Source organism: Manis pentadactyla, chromosome 8 (assembly GCF_030020395.1).
Source record: "Manis pentadactyla isolate mManPen7 chromosome 8, mManPen7.hap1, whole genome shotgun sequence".
Classification (NCBI taxonomy): domain Eukaryota; kingdom Metazoa; phylum Chordata; class Mammalia; order Pholidota; family Manidae; genus Manis; species Manis pentadactyla.
The window spans coordinates 4066234-4091479 of record NC_080026.1 but is presented as its reverse complement, the minus strand read 5'-3'; the positions used below and the strand labels follow the sequence as shown (position 1 = coordinate 4091479).

Here is a 25246-nt window from a genome sequence, read left to right as displayed (position 1 = left end):
ATAAGCACAGATCCTCTGGGTTGCCTACTTATCCCATCACCTTGGCAATCTCTGCAAATGGCCTCAGAGGAGGACTAAAAGAGGGAACCCAAATAGTAAATGGCCAAGAGGTCAGGAAAAGGGGTGATGTCTGCGATGGGGAAGTTGATGAAGGAAACGTGTACAAGACTCACTTCAGAAATCAAAGGAACTAAGAACAACTGACCAATAAAGGCTGACAACTTAGCATACTTTCTCAGAAGTCCCTAAGTGTATGTCACAAGAGTCTTCTACAACAAGGTACAGAAAACAGGAAATCAGTGAGAGAATAACAGGATGTAATTCAGTTAAAAATGTTAAGCAGAATATCATCAAACATCTGTTACAGTTAACTGCACAAAACTGTCCACAAAGTGAGGACTTGGATCTCAATGACTTGGATCTACACCAGACGAATCATCCAAAATAAGATTAGCAAAAAGGAAAAAAACAAGTTTAGTTATTATGGTCCTGGCTCAGCCTCAAACAGCCTTCGGTCCCATCACTTTAGAACCACCCTGAATCTAATAAGTTCTGCCATTTGAGGAGCTGGATCCACTTAGCAAACTAGTTTTTACAACATCACTGAAACACACGCAGGGGTTTGTCCAGGTGTTGCTGGCTTTGTTTTGCGATTTTATTCCTGACAAAAGGGAGGCACAGAGAAACGGAGGCATGGATGGCAGGAAGTCTGGGAGTCTGCTCGGCAAGTTAAGACCAGCTCCTATGCGTCCGACCTGCCCACTAGTCCTCTCAGCAAACCAAACGAGGCTCCTCCTCAGGAGATGCAACTATGCGTAACACAAGCCACATAACACGCCCCTTTTTCTAGGGACTAAGAGGAAAATGTTAGAAGATGAAATGCTAAGTTGAATATCATAAAGGCAGACACCAAAGTCAACTTAAGTAATGCAAGAGAAAATTTCTAGCACTATCAAATTCTGAGATGTATGCTTTAGAAACATTCTCTGCAGGGCCTAGCTATGTATTATTTGAGTATATAGTAAACTATCTCTTTATAAACAAAAAATTGACTGAAAAATGGGTATTAACTGGTTATATTTACATTATGAACACTACCTAAAAAGTAATTACCCAAAAAATCATATATTTTATCAATTTTAAGACACTGTTGGAGAGGGGCGGAAGATGGCAGCGTGAGTAGAGCAGCGGAAATCTCCTCCCAAAACAACATATATCTATGAAAATATAACAAAGACAACCCTTCCTAGAATAAAGACCAGAGGACACAGGACAATATCCAGACCACATCCACACCTGAGAGAACCCAGCGCCTCGCGAAGGGGGTGAGATACAAGCCCCGGCCCCGCGGGAGCCGAGCGCCCCTCCCCCCAGCTCCCGGCGGGAGAAGAGCAGGCAGAGCGGGAGGGAGACGGAGCCCAGGGCTGCTGAACACCCAGCCCCAGCCATCCGGGCCAGAGTGCAGGGCCCTGGATACTAGGAAAACAGGGCAGCAAGAACAGTGAGCGGGCACTGGAGGCTGGGCGACAGAGGACATAAGAAAAGCGCACGACCATTTTTTTTCTTTTTGCTTCTTTGCTGTTTTGTTTTGGCGAGCGCATTTTGGAAGTCTTAAAGGGACAGGGACCCCAATACTAGGGAAACAGGGCAGCAAGACCGGTGAGCAGAGGCCTGAGGCTGGCACCGGAGAATAAAGAAAAACGAGCAACCACCTTTTTTCTAATTAAAAAAAAATTTTTTTTTTTTTTTGGTGGTCGTTGTTTTGTTTTGGCGGGTGCTTTTTGGAAGTCTTAAAGGGGAAGGGCGAGACACTTAATCCAGAGGTAGGGAATCCGGGGATCTCTGGGCACCCTAACCCCTGGGCTGCAGGGAGCAGGGAGGCCCCTTACGGAGATAAATAGCCTCCCAGCAGCTCCCCCTCCAACGCGACTCCACCACTTTGGGGCAGAGGCCCGAGCCAGGCCACGCCCACAGCAACAGCGGAGATTAACTCCATAGCAACCGGGAAGGAAGCAGAAACCCTGTCTGCGCGCAGCTGCGCAGCACAAGCCACTAGAGGCCGCTGTTCTCCCAGGAGAGGAGGGCCACAAACCAACAAGAAAGGAAGTCCTTCCAGCCGTCACTCGTCCCAGTTCTGCAGACTATTCCTATCACCATGAAAAGGCAAAGCTACAGGCTGACAAAGATCACAGAGACAACACCAGAGAAGGAGACAGACCTAACCAGTCTTCCTGACAAAGAATTCAAAATAAGAATCATAAACATGCTGACAGAGATGCAGAGAAATACGCAAGAAAAATGGGATGAAGTCCGGAAAGAGATCACAGATGCCAGAAAGGAGATCGCAGAAATGAAACAAACTCTGGAAGGGTTTATAAGCAGAATGGATAGAATGCAAGAGGCCATTGATGGAATTGAAATCAGAGAACAGGAACGCATAGAAGCTGACATAGAGAGAGACAAAAGGATCTCCAGGAATGAAACAATGTTAAGAGAACTGTGTGACCAACCCAAAAGGAACAATATCCATATTATAGGGGTCCCAGAAGAAGAAGAGAGAGGAAAAGAGATGGAAAGTATCTTAGAAGAAATAATTGCTGAAAACTTCCCCAAACTGGGGGAGGAAATAATCGAACAGACCACGGAAATACACAGAACCCCCAACAGAAAGGATCCAAGAAGGACACCACCAAGACACATAATAATTAAAATGGCAAAGATCAAGGACAAGGAAAGAGTTTTAAAGGCAGCTACAGAGAAAAAGGTGACCTATAAAGGGAAACCCATCAGGCTAACATCAGACTTCTCGACAGAAACCCTACAGGCCAGAAGAGAATGGCACGATATATTTAATACAATGAAACAGAAGGGCCTTGAACCAAGGATACTGTATCCAGCACGACTATCATTCAAATATGACGGTGGGATTAAACAATTCCCAGACAAACAAAAGCTGAGGGAATTTGCTTCCCACAAACCACCTCTACAGAATATCTTACAGGGACTGCTCTAGATGGGAGCACTCCTAGAAAGAGCACAGCAGAAAACACCCAACATATGAAGAATCGAGGAGGAGTAACAAAAAAAGGGAGAGAAGAAAAGAATCTCCAGACAGTGTATATAACAGCTCAATAAGCGAGCTAAGTTAGGCAGTAAGATACTAAAGAGGCTAACCTTGAACCTTTGGTAACCACGAATTTAAAGCCTGCAATGGCAATAAGTACATATCTTTCAATAGTCACCCTAAATGTTAATGGGTTGAATGCACCAATCAAAAGACACAGAGTAACAGAATGGATAAAAAAGCAAGACCCATCTATATGCTGCTTACAAGAAACTCACCTCAAACCCAAAGATATGTACAGACTAAAAGTCAAGGGATGGAAAAACATATTTCAAGCAAACAACAGTGAGAAGAAAGCAGGGGTTGCAGTACTAATATCAGACAAAATAGACTTCAAAACAAAGAAAGTAACAAGAGATAAAGAAGGACACTACATAATGATAAAGGGCTCAGTCAAACAAGAGGATATAACCATTCTAAATATATATGCACCCAACACAGGAGCACCAGCATATGTGAAACAAATACTAACAGAACTAAAGGGGGATATAGACTGCAATGCATTCATTCTAGGAGACTTCAACACACCACTCACCCCAAAGGATAGATCCACTGGGCAGAAAAAAAGTAAGGACACGGAAGCACTGAACAACACAGTAGAGCAGATGGACCTAATAGACATCTATAGAACTCTACATCCAAAAGCAACAGGATATACATTCTTCTCAAGTGCACATGAAACATTCTCCAGAATAGACCACATACTAGGCCACAAAAAGAGCCCCAGAAAATTCCAAAAGATTGAAATCCTACCAAACAAATTTTCAGACCACAAAGGCATAAAACTAGAAATAAACTGTACAAAGAAAGCAAAGAGGCTCACAAACACATGGAGGCTTAACAACACGCTCCTAAATAATCAATGGATCAATGACCAAATCAAAATGGAGATCCAGCAATATATGGAAACAAATGACAACAACAACACTAAGCCCCAACTTCTGTGGGACACAGCAAAAGCAGTCTTAAGAGGAAAGTATATAGCAATCCAAGCATATTTAAAAAAGGAAGAGCAATCCCAAATGAATGGTCTAATGTCACAATTATCGAAATTGGAAAAAGAAGAACAGATGAGGCCTAAGGTCAGCAGAAGGAGGGACATAATAAAGATCAGAGAAGAAATAAATAAAATTGAGAAGAATAAAACAATAGCAAAAATCAATGAAACCAAGAGCTGGTTCTTCGAGAAAATAAACAAAATAGATAAGCCTCTAGCCAGACTTATTAAGAAGAAAAGAGAGTCAACACAAATCAACAGTATCAGAAACGAGAAAGGAAAAATCACGATGGATCCCACAGAAATACAAAGAATTATTAGAGAATACTATGAAAACCTATATGCTAACAAGCTGGGAAACTTAGGAGAAATGGACAACTTCCTAGAAAAATATAATCTTCCAAGATTGACCCAGGAAGAAACAGAAAATCTAAACAGACCAATTACCAGCAACGAAATTGAAGCGCTAATCAAAAAACTACCCAAGAACAAAACCCCCGGGCCAGATGGATTTACCTCGGAATTTTATCAGACATACAGGGAAGACATAATACCCATTCTCCTTAAAGTTTTCCAAAAAGTAGAGGAGGAGGGGATACTCCCAAACTCATTCTATGAAGCTAACATCACCCTAATACCAAAACCAGGCAAAGACCCCACCAAAAAAGAAAACTACAGACCAATATCCCTGATGAACGTAGATGCAAAAATACTCAACAAAATATTAGCAAACCGAATTCAAAAATACATCAAAAGGATTGTACACCATGACCAAGTGGGATTCATCCCAGGGATGCAAGGATGGCACAACATTCAAAAGTCCATCAACATCATCCACCACATCAACAACAACAAAAAAAGACAAAAACCACATGATCATCTCCATAGATGCTGAAAAAGCATTTGACAAAGTTCAACATCCATTCATGATAAAAACTCTCAGCAAAATCGGAATAGAGGGCAAGTACCTCAACATAATAAAGGCCATCTATGATAAACCCACAGCCAACATTATATTGAACAGTGAGAAGCTGAAAGCATTTCCGCTGAGATCGGGAACTAGACAGGGATGCCCACTCTCTCCACTGTTATTTAACATAGTACTGGAGGTTCTAGACACGGCAATCAGACAAAACAAAGAAATACAAGGAATCCAGATTGGTAAAGAAGAAGTTAAACTGTCACTATTTGCAGATGACATGATACTGTACATAAAAAACCCTAAAGACTCCACCCCAGAACTACTAGAACTGATATCGGAATACAGCAAAGTTGCAGGATACAAAACCAACACACAGAAATCTGTGGCTTTCCTATACACTAACAATGAACCAGCAGAAAGAGAAATCAGGAAAACAACTCCATTCACAATTGCATCAAAAAAAATAAAATACCTAGGAATAAACCTAACCAAGGAAGTGAAAGACTTATACTCTGAAAACTACAAGTCACTCTTAAGAGAAATTAAAGGGGACACTAACAGATGGAAACGCATCCCATGCTCGTGGCTAGGAAGAATTAATATCGTCAAAATGGACATCCTGCCCAAAGCAATATACAGATTTGATGCAATCCCTATGAAACTACCAGCAACATTCTTCAATGAACTGGAACAAATAATTCAAAAATTCATATGGAACCACCAAAGACCCCGAATAGCCAAAGCAATCCTGAGAAAGAATAATAAAGTAGGGGGGATCTCACTCCCCAACTTCAAGCTCTACTATAAAGCCATAGTAATCAAGACAATTTGGTACTGGCACAAGAGCAGAGCCACAGACCAATGGAACAGACTAGACAATCCAGACATTAACCCAGACATATATGGTCAATTAATATTTGATAAAGGAGCCATGGACATACAATGGCAAAATGACAGTCTCTTCAACAGGTGGTGCTGGCAAAACTGGACAGCTACATGTAGGAGAATGAAACTGGACCATTGTCTAACCCCATATACAAAAGTAAACTCCAAAAGGATCAAAGACCTGAATGTAAGCCATGAAACCATTAAACTCTTGGAAGAAAACATAGGCACAAACCTCTTAGACATAAACATGAGTGACCTCTTCTTGAACATATCTCCCCGGGCAAGGAAAACAACAGCAAAAATGAGTAAGTGGCACTATATTAAGCTGAAAAGCTTCTGTACAGCAAAAGACACCATCAATAGAACAAAAAGGAGCCCTACAGTATGGGAGAATATCTTTGAAAATGACACATCCAATAAAGGCTTGACGTCCAGAATATATAAAGAGCTCACACACCTCAACAAACAAAAAACAAATAACCCAATTAAAAAATGGGCAGAGGAACTGAACAGACAGTTCTCCAAAAAAGAAATACAGATGGCCAACAGACACATGAAAAGATGCTCTACATCGCTAATTATCAGAGAAATGCAAATTAAAACTACAATGAGGTATCACCTCACACCAGTAAGGATGGCTGCCATCCAAAAGACAAACAACAACAAATGTTGGCGAGGCTGTGGAGAAAGGGGAACCCTCCTACACTGCTGGTAGGAATGTAAGTTAGTTCAACCATTGTGGAAAGCAGTATGGAGGTACATCAAAATGCTCAAAACAGACTTACCATTTGACCCAGGAATTGCACTCCTAGGAATTTACCCTAAGAATGCAGCAATCAAGTATGAGAAAGATCAGTGCACCCCTATGTTTATCGCAGCACTATTTACAATAGCCAAGAATTGGAAGCAACCTAAATGTCCATCGATAGATGAATGGATAAAGAAGATGTGGTACATATACACAATGGAATACTACTCAGCCATAAGAAAAGGGCAAATCCAACCATTTGCAGCAACATGGATGGAGCTGGAGGGTATTATGCTCAGTGAAACAAGCCAAGCAGAGAAAGAGAAATACCAAATGATTTCACTTATTTGTGGAATATAAGAACAAAGGAAAAACTGAAGGAACAAAACAGCAGCAGAATCACAGAACTCAAGAATGGACTAACAGGTACCAAAGGGAAAGGGCTGGGGAGGATGGGTGGGTAGGGAGGGATAAGGGGTGGGGGAGAAGTAGGGGGGTATTAAGATTAGCATGCATGGGGGGGTAGGAGAAAAGGGAGGGCTGTACAACACAGAGAAGGCAAGTAGTGATTCTACAACATTTTGCTATGCTGATCTGTAAAGGGGTTTATAGGGGAGACCTGGTATAGGGGAGAGCCTAGTAAACATAATATTCGTCATGTAAGTGTAGATTAGTGATACCAAAAACAAAAAAAAGGGCAGTTCCTGTGTGGTAACCTCCAATGACTTCTACACAAGGGTATAAAGGGCATATAAAAGTGTAGGCAAAGGGTCTGTTTGCGTTTATACAGAAGATCAAAGCCTAATTTGGCTACCCCGAAAATGAACTAAGATACGATATGAAAGAGAACTTCCAACATCAGCACTCTCGGGAAGACTCATGCCAGAAGATGATCATCAAAAAACCCCAACACAGATCCACGCACTGCTACAGCTGTAGATGCACTCATCCCACCAGCTCCTGGACTTGCCATGGGAATGAGGAAGTAGATATCTAAGCTGGCCTGTGCATACAGTAAAACAACAAATTTGACTGGATCTATACTGTTGGAACTCAACCAAGAATTAGGAGAAGTGCAAATTGTAGCGCTCCAAAATCTTACAACTACAGACTATTTACTGTTAAAAGAACATAAGGGATGTGAACATTCCCCAGGAATGAGTTGTTTTAATTTGTCTGATTTCTCTCAGACTGTTCAAGTTCAGTTGGACAATATCCACCATATCATAGATAAGTTTTCACAAATGCCTAAGTGCCTAACTGGTTTTCTTGGTTTCACTGGAGATGGCTGGTAATGACAGATATGCTTTGGTTATGTAACTATACTCCTATTATGTTAATGTGTGTGCACAATTTACGTAGTAGCTTAAAACCTATACATGCTGAAGTTACTCTACAAGAAGATGTGTCAAAGAAAGAATCAATCTTCCCATGTTTTCTGCCACCTGCTACTTCTATAGCTTTTCTTCTTCCTTCCTAATTACAACCCTTAAATAGAATTCGTGCCTCATATCAAATTTACCGAGCATCATAATTCTTCCAAGTGGTAAAGATACCTCAAGACAAATGCTGGGCATAGAAGCCACAGGGCATAAATATGCAAAGAAATAAAAAGCTAACCATTTCAAACAATAAGGCTTCTCTCTCACTTACCAACTTTACATTTCCCTGTATGGCCCCGGAAGATGACTGGTTAGCCAGAGACGGGTAACATTCCTCAAGGGAGGAACAACCTAAGACAGGCACAGTCGCAGGGGGGTCATCAGGTGAGAAATTGGGGATCAACACAGGTGAGGCTTAGAACCTCACCCTCCCTGTTCTGAGAGAAATCTTCTGCATACGTGGATGTTTTATTGCCGTTGTCTAGCTTGGATTAACATATAGTCTACAGGCACACACCTGATCATCTACATTTGCTCCCTTACAACACTAAACTATGTTTTCTACCTTTATCTTGTATCTACCTACCACTTCAGCATTTTATTAAAAATAATAATAATAAAGAGAGAAATGTGGTGTCCACATATAAATCAAGTATAAAAACCAAATGAGTATTCATATTTGAACTGACTGTTTAGAGTTCATAATGCATGAGCAAAACCGAAAGTTTCTGTGATGACTGCCCTTGTACTGTTCACTATGTAACTTATTCATTATGTAAGAATTTGTTCTCCATGTAAGAACTTGTTCGTTATGCTTCAGAAGATTGGAGACTGATGAAAATTAGGCTTGGGGTGGATTAATGATTGTGCATTGAGCATTGACTCCCCTATACAGAATTTTATTGTCATTAACAACCATTTGATCAATAAATATGAGAGATGCCCTCGCAAAAAAAAAAAAAAAAAAAAGGACAGACTTCCAATGGTAAAATAAATAAGTAACCGGGATGTAATGTATAGCATAAGGAATATAGTCAAGATATTGTAACAGCTTGGTAGGGTGATAGCTGGAACCTAGAATTATGTATATAAATGTTTTATCACTGTGTGGTACACTTGAAACTAATGTAATGTAATACTGTGTGTCAACTACCCTTCAATAAAAAATAATTATCTAAAAAAAAAAAAAAAGACACTTAATTTTAAGACATATCATTGTTTTATGAAACACTAATGAAAACTGCTAACAATTTTTGTTTAAAGGTAACATCTTGATTTGATTAAAATGCATCTTACAAGAGATCAAATCTGGCCATTTCCTCAGCTTCCCCCTGCACTCTCTCATCTTGGGTTCTTCTTTCAAGTTCGTAGGAGGAGCACATCCTCTTTCCCACACCTCGCCAAGCTCTTTCCTGTTCCTTAAAACATCTCTCAAAATCTCCAGATAAATTTCCTTTAAGTAGAACTCTCTTCCCTTATTATCATGTTTATGTTTTTCCTGAAAAATAACAAGATACTTTAACTGCTGCAATATATTTGTCAAAAAAAGCCCCTAAGAATCTTACGAGCCCACACAGTCCTACCCCACTGTCAGAGTCTATGTTCTAAAAGCCTCTGATGAGCACACAGTATGGTACGCTCTGAAAGCATCTCACTGAATGCGTGTGATGGTGACAATCTTACTGCCTAAAAAGCTCCTGAGTATTTGCTAGCAGAGCCTACATTTTTACTCAAACATGTGAAAGGAAAAATAAGTCTTCTTACCTGGCTTCTAACAACAATGGAGTGGAAAACCATTTTGTCGTAAGAGAGGTTGTAATGGCTTTTGAATCTGCCTTTACTGAGGAAAACAGCCATAGTCCAGTGAGTACAAACAGAAGTCCCATTTTACAGCAAACCCCTATAAAGGAAAAAAAAAAAAAGTTTTACTACAAAGAAATGTTTAAACCTGAGTCTGAATACTTAGAGACACAAAGTAACACGAATACTACAGAAAAACAGAAATGCTTCTGAATATAACAGCTCCTGCCATCTAAAAAGTTCAGTAGATATTTGCTGAGTGAGTGATACCTAACTAAAGGTGCGTGGGTCACTACCCACTCTTCCCTCCAGAGGCTCCGTGGCACTTCCCAGGGCACCTGCTCTGCTGAGGGTTGTATGAAGTCAGCTGGAGTCACAGCAGGTTGCACACGATCACACTTAGGAAGCCTTAGAGTAAATAAAGCTGACAGATGGCAACACATATGATGGGTGTGACAGGCTGAACTGTGCCCCCAAGAAGATGTTTAAGTCCTAACTCCCAGTACCTCACAATGTGAACTTATTTGGAAGTAAGGTCTTCATAGAGGTAATCAAAGGGAAATGAGGTCATTACAGAGAGCCCTAATTCCTTAGACCAGTGTTATTAAAAAAGGGAAATTTGGGCACAGAAACAGGCATGCAGAGGAAAGACTAGGTGAGAGACACGGAGAATGCAGGTAAAGACAGAGGCACACCTCAGAATCATACCAAAAGCCATGGAACACCTGGGGCTACAGAAGCTGGAAGAGACAAAGAAAGATCCTCCCTGGAGGCGGAGCCAACATGGCGGCGTGAGTAGGACAGTGGGAATCTCCTCCCAAAAACATATATACTTTTGAAAATACAACAAACACAACTAGCCCTAAAAGAGAGACCAGAAGACGCAGGACAGGGGCCAGACTGCAGCTACACCAGCGAGAACCCAGCGACTGGTGAAAGGGGTAAGATCCAAGCCCCGGCCCTGCGGGACCCGAGCACCCCTCCCCCCAGCTCCCGGCGGGAGAACAATAGGCAGAGCGGGAGGGAGACGGAGCCCAGGACTGCCGAACACCCAGCCCCAGCCATCCGGGCCAGAGCGCAGACACAGTATATGGCCAGGGGGCCCTGGATACTGGGAGAACAGGGAGTAAGACCTCTGAGCGGGTGCTGAAGCTGATGCCCCTGTGACAAAGAAAAGCGGGGGCTTTTTGAAAGTCTTAAAGGGACAGGGACTTAACAGCTTGACGGAAAAAACCCAGGTCACAGTACAGCAGCTGGAAATTACAGGGAAAACCGGGTGCACTAACCCCCTGGGCAACAGCTCTGAGACCCCTCACGGAGGCAAACAGTCAAGCAGCCCCCCCATCCATTACCCCACCGGGCGCTGCGAAAGCAGAGAAGCAGCCTGAGACAAATTCCGCCCACAGAAAGGGAAATTTCTCCCTTCCGGCCGGGCAAGACACAAAGACCCACTCTACACGCAATTACCCAACACAAGCCACTAGGGGTCGCAGTTGCCCCAGTAAAGAAAGGCCAGTAGTAAGTGAAAATTTTGGCCCTCCCAGCTGACAGTCAATAGCACCTGTCAACATGAAAAGGCAAAAAAATATGATCCAGACAAGACTAACCCAGACAGCTTCGGCATCTGCTACATCTTCCCCTGAGAAGGAATCTGGGGAGATAGATTTAGCCAGTCTACCTGAAAAAGAATTCAAAACAAAAGTCATAACCATGCTGATGGACTTGCAGAGAAATATGCAAGAACTAAGGAAGGAGAATTCAGAAATAAAACAAGCTCTGGAAGGACTTCAAAACAGAATGGACGAGATGCAAGAGACCATTAATGGACTAGAAAACAGAGAACAGGAACGCAGAGAAGCTGATGCAGAGAGAGATAAAAGGATCTCCAGGAATGAAAGAATTTTAAGAGAGCTGAGTGATCAATATAAAAGAAATAATATAAGAATCATAGGCATTCCAGAAGAAGTAGAGAGAGAAAAGGGGATAGAAAATGTCTTTGAAGAAATAATTGCTGAAAATTTCCCCAAACTAGGGGAAGAAATGGCCTCTCAGACCACAGAGGTACACAGAACTCCCATGACAAGGGATCCAAGGAGGGCAACACCAAGACACATAATAATTAAAATGGCAAAGATCAAAGACAAGGACAAAGTATTACAAGCAGCCAGAGAGAAAAAAAAGGTTACCTACAAAGGAAAACCCATCAGGCTATCATCAGACTTCTCAACAGAAACCCTACAGGCCAGAAGAGAATGGCATGATATACTTAATGCAATGAAACAGAAGGGCCTCGAACCAAGACTACTGTATCCAGCACGAATATCATTTAAATATGAAGGAGGGATTAAACAATTCCCAGACAAGCAAAAGTTGAGGGAATTTGCCTCCCACAAACCACCTCTACAGGGCATCCTACAGGGACTGCTCTAGATGGGAGCACTCCTAAAAAGAGCACACAACAAAACACCCAACATATGAAGAAGGGAGGAGGAGGAATAAGAAGGGAGAGAAATAAAGAATCATCAGATTGTGTTTATAATAGCTCAACAAGCGAGTTAAGTTAGACAGTAAGACAGTAAAGAAGCTAACCCTAAACCTTTGGTAACCACAAACTTAAAGCCTGCAATGGCAATAAATTCATACCTTTCAATAATCACCTTAAATGTAAATGGACTGAATGCACCAATCAAAAGACACAGAGTAATAGAATGGATAAAAAAGCAAGATCCATCCATATGCTGCTTACAAGAGACTCACCTCAAACCCAAAGACGCGCACAGACTTAAAGTCAAGGGATGGAAAAAGATATTTCAAGCAAACAACAGAGAGAAGAAAGCAGGTGTTGCAATTCTGGTATCAGACAAAACAGACTTCAAAATAAAGAGAGTAACAAAAGACAAAGAAGGACATTACATAATGATAAAGGGCTCAGTCCATCAAGAGGATATAACCATTATAAATATATATGCACCCAATACAGGAGCACCAACATACCTGAAACAAATATTAACAGAACTAAAGGAGGAAATAGAATGCAATGCATTCATTCTAGGAGACTTCAACACACCACTCACTCCAAAGGACAGATCCACCAGACAGAAAATAAGTAAGGACACAGAGGCACTGAACAACACACTAGAACAGATGGACCTAATAGACATCTACAGAACTCTACATCCAAAAGCAACAGGATACACGTTCTTCTCAAGTGCACATGGAACATTCTCCAGAATAGACCACATACTAGGACACAAAAAGAGCCTCAGTAAATTCCAAAAGATTGAAATCCTACCAACCAACTTTTCAGACCACAAAGGCATTAAACTAGAAATAAACTGTTCAAAGAAAGCAAAAAGGCTCACAAACACATGGAGGCTAAACAACACGCTCCTAAATAATCAATGGATCAATGACCAAATCAAAATGGAGATCCAGCAATATATGGAAACAAATGACAACAACAACACTAAGCCCCAACTTCTGTGGGACGCAGCAAAAGCAGTCTTAAGAGGAAAGTATATAGCACTCCAAGCATATTTAAAAAAGGAAGAGCAATCCCAAATGAACGGTCTAATGTCACAACTATCAAAATTGGAAAAAGAAGAACAAATGAGGCCTAAGGTCAGCAGAAGGAGGGACATAATAAAGATCAGAGAAGAAATAAATAAAATTGAGAAGAATAAAACAATAGCAAAAATCAATGAAACCAAGAGCTGGTTCTTCGAGAAAATAAACAAAATAGATAAGCCTCTAGCCAGACTTATTAAGAGGAAAAGAGAGTCAACACAAATCAACAGTATCAGAAATGAGAAAGGAAAAATCACAACAGATCCCGCAGAAATACAAAGAATTATTAGAGACTACTATGAAAACCTATATGCTAACAAGCTGGGAAACCTAGGAGAAATGGACAACTTCCTAGAAAAATACAACCTTCCAAGACTGACCCAAAAAGAAACAGAAAATCTAAACAGACCAATTACCAGCAACGAAATTGAAGCGGTAATCAAAAAACTACCAAAGAACAAAACCCCCGGGCCAGATGGATTTACCTCGGAATTTTATCAGACATACAGGGAAGACATAATACCCATTCTCCTTAGAGTTTTCCAAGAAATAGAAGAGGAGGGGATACTCCCAAACTCATTCTATGAAGCTAACATCACCCTAATACCAAAACCAGGCAAAGACACCACCAAAAAAGAAAACTATAGACCAATATCCCTGATGAACGTAGACGCAAAAATACTCAACAAAATTTTAGCAAACCGAATTCAAAAATACATCAAAACCATCGTACACCATGACCAAGTGGGATTCATCCCAGGGATGCAAGGATGGCACAACATTCGAAAGTCCATCAACATCATCCACCACATCAACAACAACAAAAAAAGACAAAAACCACATGATCATCTCCATAGATGCTGAAAAAGCATTTGACAAAGTTCAACATCCATTCATGATAAAAACTCTCAGCAAAATGGGAATAGAGGGCAAGTACCTCAACATAATAAAGGCCATCTATGAAAAACCCACAGCCAACATTATATTGAATAGCGAGAAGCTGAAAGCATTTCCGCTGAGATCGGGAACTAGACAGGGATGCCCACTCTCCCCACTGTTATTTAACATTGTACTAGAGGTCCTAGCCACGGCAATCAGACAAAACAAAAAAATACAAGGAATCCAGATTGGCAAAGAAGAAGTCAAACTGTCACTCTTTGCAGATGACATGATACTGTACATAAAAAACCCTAAAGACTCCACCCCAGAACTACTAGAACTGATATCGGAATACAGCAAAGTTGCAGGATACAAAATCAACACACAGAAATCTGTGGCTTTCCTATATACCAACAATGAACCAACAGAAAGAGAAATCAGGAAAACAACTCCATTCACAATTGCATCAAAAAAAATAAAATACCTAGGAATAAACCTAACCAAAGAAGTGAAAGACTTATATTCTGAAAACTACAAGTCACTCTTAAAAGAAATTAAAGGGGACACTAACAGATGGAAACGCATCCCATGCCCATGGCTAGGAAGAATTAATATCGTCAAAATGGCCATCCTGCCCAAAGCAATATACAGATTTGATGCAATCCCTATGAAACTACCAGCAACATTCTTCAATGAACTGGATCAAATAATTCAAAAATTCATATGGAACCACCAAAGACCCTGAATAGCCAAAGCAATCCTGAGAAAGAAGAATAAAGTAGGGGGGATCTCACTCCCCAACTTCAAGCTCTATTATAAAGCCATAGTAATCAAGACAATTTGGTACTGGCACAAGAACAGAGCCACAGACCAATGGAACAGACTAGAGAATCCAGACATTAACTCAGACATATATGGTCAATTAATATTTGATAAAGGAGCCATGGACATACAATGGCGAAATGACAGTCTCTTCAACAGATGGTGCTGGCAAAACTGGACAGCTACATGTAGGAGAATGAAACTGGACCATCGTCTAACCCCATATACAAAAGTAAACTCAAAATGGATCAAAGACCTGAATGTAAGTCATGAAACCATTAAACTCTTGGAAGAAAACATAGGCACAAACCTCTTAGACATAAACATGAGTGACCTCTTCTTGAACATATCTCCCCGGGCAAGGAAAACAACAGCAAAAATGAACAAGTGGGACTATATTAAGCTGAAAAGCTTCTGTACAGCAAAAGACACCATCAATAGAACAAAAAGAAACCCTACAGTATGGGAGAATATCTTTGAAAATGACACATCCGATAAAGGCTTGACGTCCAGAATATATAAAGAGCTCACACGCCTCAACAAACAAAAAACAAATAACCCAATTAAAAAATGGGCAAAGGAACTGAACAGACGGTTCTCCAAAAAAGAAATACAGATGGCCAACAGACACATGAAAAGATGCTCCACATCGCTAATTATCAGAGAAATGCAAATTAAAACTACAATGAGGTATCACCTCACACCAGTAAGGATGGCTGCCATCCAAAAGACAAACAACAACAAATGTTGGCGAGGCTGTGGAGAAAGGGGAACCCTCCTACACTGCTGGTGGGAATGTAAACTTGTTCAACCATTGTGGAAAGCAGTATGGAGGTACATCAAAATGCTCAAAACAGACTTACCATTTGACCCAGGAATTGCACTCCTAGGAATTTACCCTAAGAATGCAGCAATCAAGTATGAGAAAGATCAGTGCACCCCTATGTTTATCGCAGCACTATTTACAATAGCCAAGAATTGGAAGCAACCTAAATGTCCATCGATAGATGAATGGATAAAGAAGATGTGGTACATATACACAATGGAATACTACTCAGCCATAAGAAAAGGGCAAATCCAACCATTTGCAGCAACATGGATGGAGCTGGAGGGTATTTTGCTCAGTGAAACAAGCCAAGCAGAGAAAGAGAAATACCAAATGATTTCACTCATCTGTGGAATATAAGAACAAAGGAAAAACTGAAGGAACAAAACAGCAGCAGAATCACAGAACTCAAGAATGGACTAACAGGTACCAAAGGGAAAGGGACTGGGGAGGATGGGTGGGTAGGGAGGGATAAGGGGGGGAGAAGTAGGGGGGTATTAAGATTAGCATCCATAGCAGGGTGGGAGAAAGGGGAGGGCTGTACAACACAGAGAAGACAAGTAGTGATTCTACAACAGGTTGCTACGCTGATGGACAGTGACTGTAAAGAAGTATATAGGGGGGACCTGGTATAGGGGAGAGCCTAGTAAACAAAGTATTCGTCATGTAAGTGTAGATTAATGATTAAAAAAAAAAAAATGCAGTTCCTATGTGGTGACCTCTAATGAGTTCTACACAATGATATAAAGGACATATAAAAGTGTAGGCAAAGGGTCTGTTTGTGTTTATACAGAGGATCAAAGCCTAATTTGGCTACCCCGAAAATGAACTAAGAAACGATATGAAAGAGAACTTCCAACATCAGCACTCTCGGGAAGACTCATGCCAGAAGATGATCATCAAAAAACCCCAACAAAGATCCACGCACTGCTACAGGTGTAGATGCACTCATCCCACCAGCTCCTGGACTTGCCATGGGAATGAAGGAGATATCTAAGCTGGCCTGTGCATACAGTAAAACAACAAATTTGACTGGATCTATACTGTTGGAACTCAACCAAGAATTAGGAGAAGTGCAAATTGTAGCGCTCCAAAATCTTACAACTACAGACTATTTACTGTTAAAAGAACATATGGGATGGGAACAGTGCCCAGGAATGGGTTGTTTTAATTTGTCTGATTTTTCTCAAACTACTCAAATTCAGTTAGATAATAACCATCATATCATTGATAAGTTTTCACAAATGCCTAGGGTGCCTAACTGGTTTTCTTGGTTTCACTGGAGATGGCTGGTAATTACAGGTATGCTTTGGTTATGTAACTATACTCCTATTATGTTAATGTGTGTGCGCAATTTAAGTAGTAGCTTAAAATCTATACATGCTGAAGTTACTCTACAAGAAGATATGTCAAAGAAATAATCAATCTTCCCATGTTTTCTCCCGCCTGCTACTTCTATAGCTTTTCTTCTTCCTTCCTAATTACAACGAATTCTTAAATAGAATTCGTGCCTCATATCAAATTTACCGAGTATCATAACTCCTCCAAGTGGTAAAGATACCTCAAGACAAATGCTGGGCATAGAAGCCACAGGGCATAAATATGCAAAGAAATAAAAAGCTAACCTTTTCAAACAATAAGGCTTCTCTCTCACTTACCAACTTCACATTTCCCTGTATGGCCCCGGAAGATGACTGGTTAGCCAGAGACGGGTAAGATTCCTCAAGGGAGGAACAACCTAAGACAGGCACAGTCACAGGGGGGCCATCAGGTGAGAAATCGGGGATCAACAGAGGTGAGGCTTAGAACCTCACCCCCCCTGTTCTGAGAGAAATCTTCTGCATATGTGGATGTTTTATTGCCCTTGTCTAGCTTGGATTAACACATAGTCTACAGGCACACACCTGATCATCTACATTTGCTCTCTTACAACACTAAACTATGTTTTCTACCTTTATGTTGTATCTACCTACCACTTCAGCATCTTATTAAAAATAATAAAGAGAGAAATGTGGTATCCACATATAAATCAAGTATAAAAATCAAATGTGTATTCATATTTGAACTGACTGTTTATAGTTCATAATGCATGAGCAAAACCAAAAGTTTCTGTGATGACTGCCCTTGTACTGTTCACCAAGTAACTTATTCACTATGTAAGAATTTGTTCTCCATGTAAGAACTTGTTCGTTATGCTTCAGAAGATTGGAGACTGACGAAAATTAGGCTTGGGGTGGATTAATGATTGTGCATTGAGCATTGACTCCCCTATACAGAATTTTATTGTGGTTAACAACCATTTGATCAATAAATATGAGAGATGCCCTAACAACAACAACCAAGAAAAAGTACACACTTCCAATTGTAAAATAAATAAGCAACCGGGATGTAATGTATAGCATAAGGAATATAGTCAAAATATTGTAACAACTTGGTATGGTGATAGCTGGTACTTAGAATTATCATGTATATAAATGTTGAATCACTGTGTTGTACACCTGAAACTAATGTAATGTAATACTGTGTGTCAACTACCCTTCAATAAAAAATAATTATCTAAAAAAAAAAAAAAAAAAAAAAAAAAAAAGATCCTCCCTATAAGTTTCAGAGAGCACACAGTCCAGGGACACCTTGATTTAGAACTCCTGGCTTCTGAGGCTTTAAGACAATAAACTGTGTTGTTCTAAGCCACCCAGTTTGTGACATTTTGTTACAGCAGCCCTAGGAAGCTAAGACACTGGGTCTCGAATGTACACTCAAATATAGGTTTGACATGAGGAAATCTGAGAACCAGTAGGTCCCCTTCTATCATATATGTAAGGATGCTGGGGTCCTAGTAAATCGGCACGGCCATAGAAGGCAGGCCTCCTGAATCCCAGCAGCAGCCTCGCCAAGCACACCAAGATCTCACAGGGTCCAGGTTATTTCAGAAAAAGGTCTCCAGCTGCAGACTACTTGGCTCTGATTTTTCATCCTGGAGTCAGCCTAACAGAACCCTATCCAGACGTCCCCCCTGGGCTACATTAAGTAGCATCCAGGTTCCACCCATTTGAAGGGGAACCGAAAGGGGACATGCGTATGTGGGAAATACTACACCACACTCGTGCTTCTGAATATTTGTGTCTAGCAAGGCTCTCCCCAGTTTCTCACTACTGGTTATGAAATTTATGGCAGGGGGACAGTTCATATTGGGGTACCGGTTAGTATCATCTTTTTTTTTATTTTTATTTTGGTATCATTAACCTACAATTACATGAAGAACAGTATCATCTTTTTACAAAAAGCATTATTTGTGTCAATATCCTGCTTCATTTAACACACAGTATCTCCAAAGAACAATGGTCAAAAAACAAAAAATCTATACCAAATAGGAAAGTTGCCTTCAAAAGAATTTTAAGTTCAGGCACTGCCAGCTTCTTCGGGAACAAAACATTAGTATGTTTACAAATAAGGCCCTGAAAAGGCTGCTGGCAGCCGGAGCAAGAGCTCCAGGAAAAACTACCCCAGGAAGATTAGGGTGGCCCTTTCCCTGCCGGCGCATGGCCCACGGTAACACTTCCCACCCCACCCCACCCCCTACATTCCACTGAAAACAAAGTCACCTGGAAAAAAATGTAATATCAAATAATGTCTATAACTGTTGAATCACTATGTTGTATACCTGAAACCAATACTGTATATCAACTATACATAAATTTAAGAAAAAACTTTGCCCCAGAAAGGCACTAAAAATATATATATTAACATTTGTGAAGACTTGGGCTTACCAAACTAGACCTCTGACAATGAAAGCCGCTTTTGTTGGGGGGAGAGTAGGGGGCGTCGCTACAGGAATGTAGCAGAAGTTGCCGACATTTCTTGCGAAGGAGTAAGCAAAGACCCAAACTTCTCTATTCAACTTCCAAGCACTCAGGAACTCTCTCAGACACCGCGCCCTACAGGTCCACGGGCCGCAGCCCCACACACCACTCTGCCTGGCAGCACAAACCATAGTTCGCGGGCTGAGAAAACCTTTCATCAGGGACCTGAGAGCAATTTCTGAGGCTGCTACTCACTAGCAATTTAACCAGAAGTCACCTAGTAATTTCTCTGACCCCGACTCTCCCTGATTCTCAAAGAGGAGTAACAGTATCTGCCTCACGGGGTCACTGTGGGAATGAAAAGGCAGGCGCTATGAAAATCACTTCCTAAAGGGCCAAGTACTACACCAGCATGCATTGTGCCAGTAAAATGTTTCCCTAAGGAAAAGACACTACCTTCTAAATCACAGAATAATACACCAACATTATCACAGAACCTCAAAAATACTTGGAAACATATCCTCTGGCTGGGAGAAAGAGTCCTCCCCAAAAGGCACTAAGTTTCTATCGCAGAGACAGAGAATATGACCTATGTTCAAGCAGTATTATGCTGCAGTGTTTACAATTTTTCCTGAAGGGGCCCAGCCCCCCAAAAGGGTGATTACAGATGAGAAATTTTAAAGCACTGCAAAGCAACCCAGGCTGACTGCATGCACGGAGTGGCCCGGGGGCTGGGAGGAAAAAAGCTCCCTGAGGGACCCTCAGCATTTACTGAGCAGTCACTCTGGGCAAAGCACTGTATGAGGCGCCGTGCAGACCTGCCGTTATCCAGCCCGCCGCACAACCCAGGCAGGATTCAGCAGGTCCTGGAGGGCAGCATGTCTACTCTGTTCACACAGCAAGTGGCACATGCCTGGCAGACAGTATATATACTGTCTGTGAACACGCTGCATAATGATGAAACACTGTCACTCCTGCTCTAACAAGAAGAAAATGGAAGCTCAGAGAAGCTGACTAACTTGCCTGACTAATGAACAGCAATGCTTGGAACCCACATCTGCCTTTTTTAAAGTCCTACAAAGTCAGGCTACCTCCCCAGGTGCTCTGGCTGTACAAGGGGTTAGGGCCTCAGACTCTGCAGACCCCAAGTGAGCAGAGGGCTTTCTTTTGAGAAGGACTTTTCTAGGGGCGGATTCCTTGGGACACAGGTAGCTGAGAGAGGGACAGTTTCACTTGAAACTCTGGGCCTGAAGCTGGGACCCAAGCCGACCAACTCATCAGCCTCACAGATCCATATTTAGGCCGGCTTTAGGGACTGAATGTGAGCTCCTCAGAGCAGGGAATTTTGTCACAGCCACATGCCTCACATAATGCCTGGAACATAGAGAGCACCCAAAATAAAATAAACGAGTAATGCTTCACTGAAGGGACGGATAAAAGCAACGGGAATAAAGGAAGTGGGGCACGGAGAGGAAAGACGCCTGAGACATCAGAAAACTGTGTGCCCTGACTCCCCACAGTGCCTCTTGCAATAGACAAAGAGTTTTAACAATACACAAGAGTTCTGGGGCAAGGTTCGGCACCATTAGAGATGGGAGAGGGGGGAAAGCTGTACATTAAGGAGGAGCCTTCCCATCCTGCCAACACATCCTTGACGCCACAGGTAATGCCAGAGGAAAAGGTTGTCCAGAGAAGCTGAAGAACCTCACTGAAGTGGCCTTTTAACTGAGGATGCCTTCATTTGACAAGATCTCCTATCAGTCTGACCCTAGTGGCCCTTAAATGTTGCTTACAGAGATGAATAGTCAGAGAAATAGCTGTCAGAATCTGCAATGTGGCATTGCGTGATCCTACCCATAATGCTTGTGGTATGGAATATAAATTAAAAGCACACTTTAACACACTCTAGGCCCAAATGTATCATCTGTAAGATCCAGCCTCGGGCCCCGTTTCCTTAGTTTAAGTCACTGAACTTCAGTAAGATATTAGAAATATTAATTAAAATTACATTATGGCAAATGCTTTTTTCACGACTGGAAAACAGGACAGGCATAAAATTCTAAGTCATCACCAACTTTTTTTTTCTATTTCTAAACTGAAGATCAGAGCTAACAAACATTTTTTGCCTAATCATATTTTTTTATCGGAGCTAACAAACTTTAAAAGTAACTTGCACCCTGCAAGCCATCTGAGTTTCAACACACATGACAACAGCTATAGCGAGTAAAAATAACAGGAAGTACCCTTTAGAGAAATAAATTTACTTCTCATATAATTAAACTTAGTATACACTTACACCTATTAGCAAAAAAATTTGTCGTGAACCACACAGATCTAATTTCTGATAAAAGTAGTTCCTACACATCTGATGTGAATATGATCACAAGTAACTGCAGAAGTCTAACAGGATTTTCTACAAGAGTTCTATTCCCCTCAAGCTAAGCATGTGTTGTAAAGGTGCCACGCTGCTGTACAAAGCAATATTTATTTCCTTTAATAAAAATGAGTTTCAGCTAAATTTATTAAAAGTAAGCCAATTGGAAGGGCTACAATCATCCCAAACTTTGTGGTGTCGTTTAAAAGCTATTTAAAATGTCTTCAAATATCACACTAAAACTGGCAGGCCGGTGCACGGTGGTTTCCAAAATATAGTAGCACAGTAAGGCGTAAGACCCCAGCACTCAAAATGAACAAAATATGCTAGTTCTCATATTTAGCAAGAAATGTAAAATAATGTAGAGTTTCTGACCAAGGAACAGAACAAGTTCACATCCAGAATTTATGGGCGAGGTACGCAAATCTTACTCTGCTGGCAGGTCTCACACTGAAAGTGAAACCAGATCATCCAATTTGCAGCCAACAGATCCTGGTATTAAATGAAAACCGCAACCGTTGTGCACCCCCCGAATTTCAGGAGAAACAGAAACCTATAAAAAGATCAAGTCGTTCTCCAATGAGAGTCCTGCAAACTGCACGTTCTCAACCTACTTAGGGTCAGGCTTGGTCAGAATTTAAGGCAGGGCACGTCCCCCCCGTCCTGCAGCCCTGAGCCACATGGGTCTCGCGCGCGTCCGCGAAAGTCCAGGGCAGCCCCCAGGCCCCCCGCACAGACGGTCCCTCGCCCAGACGAGCACTGACGGACAAGTCGCGGCACTCGCAAGTGGGGCATGGCCGGGCACGGGAGAGGAACCTGAGGCTGGTAAGGACGGACGCTCAAGGTGACCGGGGCACGGGGTCGCCTCCTGCCCGGCCCCTCTCGGCGCCCACGAGCCCTCCCCACGCCGCCCGGGGGTACCTGTCACCGGCCGCGCCGCCACGGCATTCGCGCCGCCCGCGTCCCCTTTCCTGCCCATGGCGGGCCGCGCTTCGTCCGCGACTGTGCCTGCGACAACGCCGGGGCGGGGCGGCGGCGGCGGCGGCGGCTGCTGCTGCGCCAGTGAGCGGTCGACACGCGCCCTTCCCGCGGCTCCGCTCCCAAGCCGGCCGCGCAGCGCCAGAGCCCCCCTGCCGACCGCCCTTTCCTTCCGCTTCCGACCCGCTAGGGCGGGAGGACTTCCGGCCACAGAGTCGCAGCCGCGGCGGGAGAGCGTCGCGCGGCTGCCATCTTTCTCTGGGAAGTCCCCGCCGGTGTCCTCGCCGCCGCGGGGTCGGGCGGCAGCCCCGGCTGACCGCTGATACCCGAGAGCCTCCAGAGGGTGAGGCCGGGCAGATCTGCAGCCTCTGCCCGCCTGGGACTCTGGGGCGCTTCAGAGCCCCTCCTTGAGCCCCTCTAGTAAAAGCACTGCTGCACAAGGAAGGACAAAACGCTCCATGGTTCCGAGCATCTAACGCTTTTATCTTAAACCGTAAACTTTGATAGCGTCCCTTCCAGGGATCGTGGGGAAAGGAAGACTTTTTAAATTCTCGAGGACGACTTACACTGGCAGGAGCGACAGTCTGCAGATCTTCCTCTGCCCTCGGAATCCTCGCGTGTGGGGCGAGGCGGGCGGCACGTGTAAGTCTCTGTGCCACTGGGCAGACCGTTCTGCCCGCTCAGAAATAAATACCCTTTGAAGGCTATACTTTTAATTGTTAAGTGAACTAAAAACCAAAAACACTCTTACAAGCACGTAACAAGTGTCAAGTCTTGAGTGACTGGATTACCTGGCACAGCCGGCCCACCCCTGTGAGTCACCGCGGGGACTGGAATCGGTTCGTCCAAGGCTCGTGTGTCTGTGCGGTGCTCAAGCTCTTACCGGGCTGACTGCTGAGCTTCCCGTTGCCGCTGGAGCAAAAGGAGTGGAAATAATTTTAAGGACTGGAAATGAGCATTTTAAAATTCATTTCTTGAAAGAGCATTTGTGTTAGTACTTGGTCTTCTGCTCTGTGATACATGAACAGTACGAATGTTTGCTTAGCTGTCCAAATTGAAGTGATAATGGAGAGCTTCCACGGAACTTGGATTTCTTTTTTCTACACCTTTCTCAGTTCAGTGCTATTATATTTGAAAACTATTAGATTTTTCTAATCTTTTAAACTTTTTATTTTGAAATAATCACAGAATCACAAGAAATTGCAAAGATAGTACAGTGAGGCCCCATGTACCCTCCACTGGGTCTCCCAGTAGTAACACCTCAAGTAACTGTAGTACAGTATCAAAACCAGAAAACTGACATTGGTAGAAAGTGTGTGTATAGTTCTGTCATTTTGTCACATGTATAGATTTGTGTAACCACCACCAAAATCAAGACACAGAACTATTCCAGTTCCACGAAGATCTCCACTGGGTTAGGCATAAAGAGGGACAAATAAATAGATGGAGCACCAAGGACTTTCAGGACAGTGAACTGATTCTGTGTGACATTCTAGTGCTGTATGCAAGTAGTTACGCATATGTCAAACCTAAAAAGTTACACCACCAGTAGTGAAACGTAATGTAAGCGGTGGACATGAGGTGATAAGGACATGCCCTTGTAGGTTTACCAGACAAATGCGCTACTGTGGATAGTGATAGAGGGGAAAGCTGTTCAAGTGTGGGGACAGGGGCATATGGGAACGCTGTACTTTCCACTCAGTTTAGCTGGGAATCTAAAATTGCTCTAAAAGATAAAGTATATTTAAAAGGAAGAAATCAGAAACATTACAGATGGCAGGAATACATGAGATAACCTACTCTGTTTTATAATGAAAAATAAGACAGGTTTTAAAATAATTAATAGGCTTCATTTTTAGTACAGTTTTAATTTTACAGAATTGAGCAAATACTACATGCAGTTTCATATACACATTCCCCCACCAGCACCCAGCATCTAATACAGAATTTCCCATGTTATTAACATCTTGAATGAGTGTGGCACATTAGAGGTGCATCCATACAATGGAATATTTGGAATAACTTTCAATTGGAATAATTTCCAAACCACATATCTGACAAAGGACTCGTGTCTAAAACATATAAAGAACTCTCAAAACTCAATATTGTGGAAATAATATCAATACATTATTGTTGACT

The 25246-nt window shown here is 42.2% G+C and overlaps 1 protein-coding gene across 5 annotated transcripts in view; it reads right to left on the bottom strand.

The window, feature by feature from the left end:
* Positions 1-23603, bottom strand: part of UGGT1 (UDP-glucose glycoprotein glucosyltransferase 1) — a 133458-nt gene extending 109855 nt beyond the window's left edge. For 4 of the 5 annotated variants that reach the window (XR_005024612.2, XR_005024611.2, XM_036884354.2 and 1 more), the window contains exons 1-2: positions 23051-23598; positions 9826-9961 (exon numbers count right to left, since the gene is read on the bottom strand). Coding sequence is in view for 2 of the 5 variants with exons in the window: in XM_036884354.2 (XP_036740249.2) it covers positions 9826-9961; positions 23051-23108 (194 nt within the window). In the remaining 3 variants the exon portion in view is untranslated. Of the gene's footprint in view, positions 1-9825; positions 9962-23050 lie in introns of all 5 variants that reach the window. The other variant, XR_005024613.2, reaches the window with a different exon arrangement.
* Positions 23604-25246: the final 1643 nt, after the last annotated feature.